The sequence below is a fragment of the Aplysia californica genome, unplaced genomic scaffold, assembly GCF_000002075.1.
Source record: "Aplysia californica isolate F4 #8 unplaced genomic scaffold, AplCal3.0 scaffold00609, whole genome shotgun sequence".
In the NCBI taxonomy this organism is placed as follows: domain Eukaryota; kingdom Metazoa; phylum Mollusca; class Gastropoda; order Aplysiida; family Aplysiidae; genus Aplysia; species Aplysia californica.
Window position 1 is genome coordinate 1 of NW_004797879.1, and position 3120 is coordinate 3120.

Genomic DNA, 3120 nt, shown 5'->3' on the forward strand with positions numbered 1-3120 from the left:
CACTCACTCACTCATGTTTTCTTAATTATCTGTCTGTCACTCCCTCACTCACACATCCACTTTCTCTATCTCTGCTTGTCAATCACTCCCTTACTCAACCGTTTTCTCTGTCTGTTGTCTGTCTCTCGCTCACTTATTCACTCACTCACTCACTCACTCACTCACTCACTCACTCACTCACTCACTCACTCACTCACTCACTCACTCACTCACTCACTCACTCACTCACTCGCTCACTCCCCTTCTGTCAGCCTTTGACTCCCTCACTTATCCGCACCCACTACCTCTGTCTTTCAGTCCCTCATTTATTCACATTCACTGTCTCTGTCTTTCACTCCCTTACTCATCCACTGTCTCTCTCTTTCACTCTCTCACTCATTCCCACTCACTGTCTTTGTCTTTCACTCCCTCACCCATCCACACTCACTGTCTCTGTCTTTCTCTCCCTCACTCATCCACACTCACTGTCTCTGTCACTTAATATCATATAATATCACAACGGAAAGAGCTGCGGAGCTGGCTTACCATAGAAAACTGCATCTCCCTTCAATGCTTAACAGCAACAGAGGATGGAAAACAAAACAAACTCATCCACGCCCAATGTCTCTGTCTTTCACTCCCTCACCCATCCACACTCACTGTCTCTGTCTTTCTCTCCCTCACTCATCCACACTCACTGCCTCTTTCTTTCACTCCCTCACCCATCCACACTCACTGTCTCTGTCTTTCTCTCCCTCACTCATCCACACTCACTGCCTCTTTCTTTCACTCCCTCACTCATCCACACTCACTGTCTCTGTCACTAAATATCATTTAATATCACAACTGAAAGAGCTGCGGAGCTGGCTTACCATAGAAAACTGCATCTCCCCTCAATGCTTAACAGCAACAGAGGATGGAAAACAAAACAAACAAAACAAACTCATCCACGCCCAATGTCTCTGTCTTTCACTCCCTCATTCATCCACTGTCTTTCTTTCACTCCCTCACTCATCCACACTCATTGTCTCTCTCTTTTACTCCTTCACTCATCCACACTCACTGCCTCTGTCTTTCACTTCCTCACTCATTATCCCTCACTCTTTCTCTCTTTCACTCCCTCACTCATCCACTCTCTCTCCCTCTGTGCCCACAGGAGGATGCAGCAGCAGGGGTGACTCCCGTAGCATCCCCTGCACCCAGCGGAAAGAAACCCGCTGCACCTGCCGCGCAGCCCGCCAGTTATGACGATTTCGTACAGCCAAAAGCCAAAGGTAACAAACAAACTTGCTAGAAGAGGGGGGATTTTTTTTTCTTCCCTTTTTAAAACATTTTTAAAAACTAATGGAGGCCTTGTTCTTTTCTGGTTAAAGTCTTGGGTCTTTTTCAGGACACTACAGTTATGAAAGTTTACATATTACATGTCAGTGCCAATCAAAACCAGACATAAATCGGAAATTTCACAAATTAAAACTTCTACAATTACTTTTTTTTTTCTTATTGTATCATATTTGTATCATATCTTATCAACTTTTACCAAACTTAAGGTCTACTGGGGTAATGTTATAGTCTGTAAAGCATTTAGGGCTTGCTGTTAAGCGGGGATATGAGCCATACAAAAATGTATCATGATGTAGTCAAATCAGGCGCTCTCAGGTTTTGGGTGATGAAGTTCTTGAAATCATCTGAAAGCTTCTTCATTTATCTTGCTTTTAATTGAATAAATACCCATTTATCTTGAATAGAAGTCGAAATATTTTGCGATTAAATGAGGTAGGGATCACCCACTGTTAGAACCAAAATTAGCCGGTAAATGACTGCCAAAGCTGGGTGATTTTCAAAGCAAGAGTGTCCTTTGAAATTGCCAATTTCTTTTCTTTTTTTTTTTTTGGGTGCGTTTGTTCAATGTATTCCAGAAAAATCCACATAGAAATGTGTTTTTAACTGGACATAAAACGTGCTGAGCCAAAAAAAAAAAGAAGAAGAGGGAAAAGTATATGAAAATAGCCCAGCAGATAGAAAAGCGAGTTTCTGCAATTTAATTTCATTATTTTGACAAGTGCCTGATTTCACCACAAGGTCCCACAAATGCTTTTCATTATTATTATGAACTCCAACCAAACCTTTGTTTCGGTTCACCAGGGGATATCGTTCCTGCTGCTTTGAGCATAGACCCGGAGGAGCTTGCAGCCATGCCCCCATGGAAGAGAGAGCTGCTATTCAAGAGAGACAAAGTGCCAGTCACGTTTTCGAACGAGTTTAATCCAGATGAGGAGGAGAATGAAGTTCCCCAGGGAGTGCCAGAGATGGCGGACCCCAATGCCAGCTGATTCTATTTCATCGTATTGTGTCTCTCTCTCTAGCAGACTGCTCCTGGGTGTTTGTTCAGACTGAGTGTATAAATGAATGTGTGCGTGTTTGCATAGGTTTATTTGTTTGAGTAAACTTGTGTTTGCATGTGCGTATGTGTGTGTGTTTGTGTGTTTGTGTGTGTGTATGTTTGTGTTACCTGAGAGTGAGAACGAGCAGTCAGATAAACTATTACGATTAACATAGATGTTCTCCTTTGTGTTGGCAACGCATCTCACGAGATGTCTCACACACACACACACACACACACATACACACACACACACACACACACACACACACACACACACACATACACACACACACATACACACACAAATGCAAACAAACAAACACACACACACACACACACACACACACAGATGCAAACAAACACACACACACACATACACTCACACGCACACTTGGACAGAAATACAAACCCAGACACAGGTGTGTGCAAGCGCATGTGCTCGAGCATACCTCAGACAGACTTAGCAACAGGCATTTCTAATTCTGTTAGCACATGTCAATGAAAGGACAAATACCGGGCAGTCCATATGTCTTCCACAGTTTGTGACAGCTGTTTTCTAGTTTTAGTACAAGTTTTTCAGCACTCACAACACTCTTAGGTCATATATAAATGCTGACAATGAGAAGTGTTACTATACAGTAACATACTAAGAACAGAAGGAGGAAAGATAATGACGGTTGTTTAGAGTTCTCTACGAGTATAGAGCAACGAAATTTTTGCTTCAGAGACAATGAGCTGTTCTAATTATCTGCATCTGC

At 42.6% G+C, this 3120-nt stretch overlaps 1 protein-coding gene across 1 annotated transcript; it reads left to right on the plus strand.

The window, feature by feature from the left end:
• Window positions 1-1135: 1135 nt before the first annotated feature.
• On the plus strand, window positions 1136-2644 carry LOC101859359 (espin; the record flags this gene model as incomplete). The annotated part of the gene is given in 2 exon segments (XM_005107509.3): window positions 1136-1253; window positions 2122-2644. Coding segments are annotated over 2 exon segments (306 nt in total), but the record flags the coding sequence as incomplete, so codon positions are not given.
• Window positions 2645-3120: the final 476 nt, after the last annotated feature.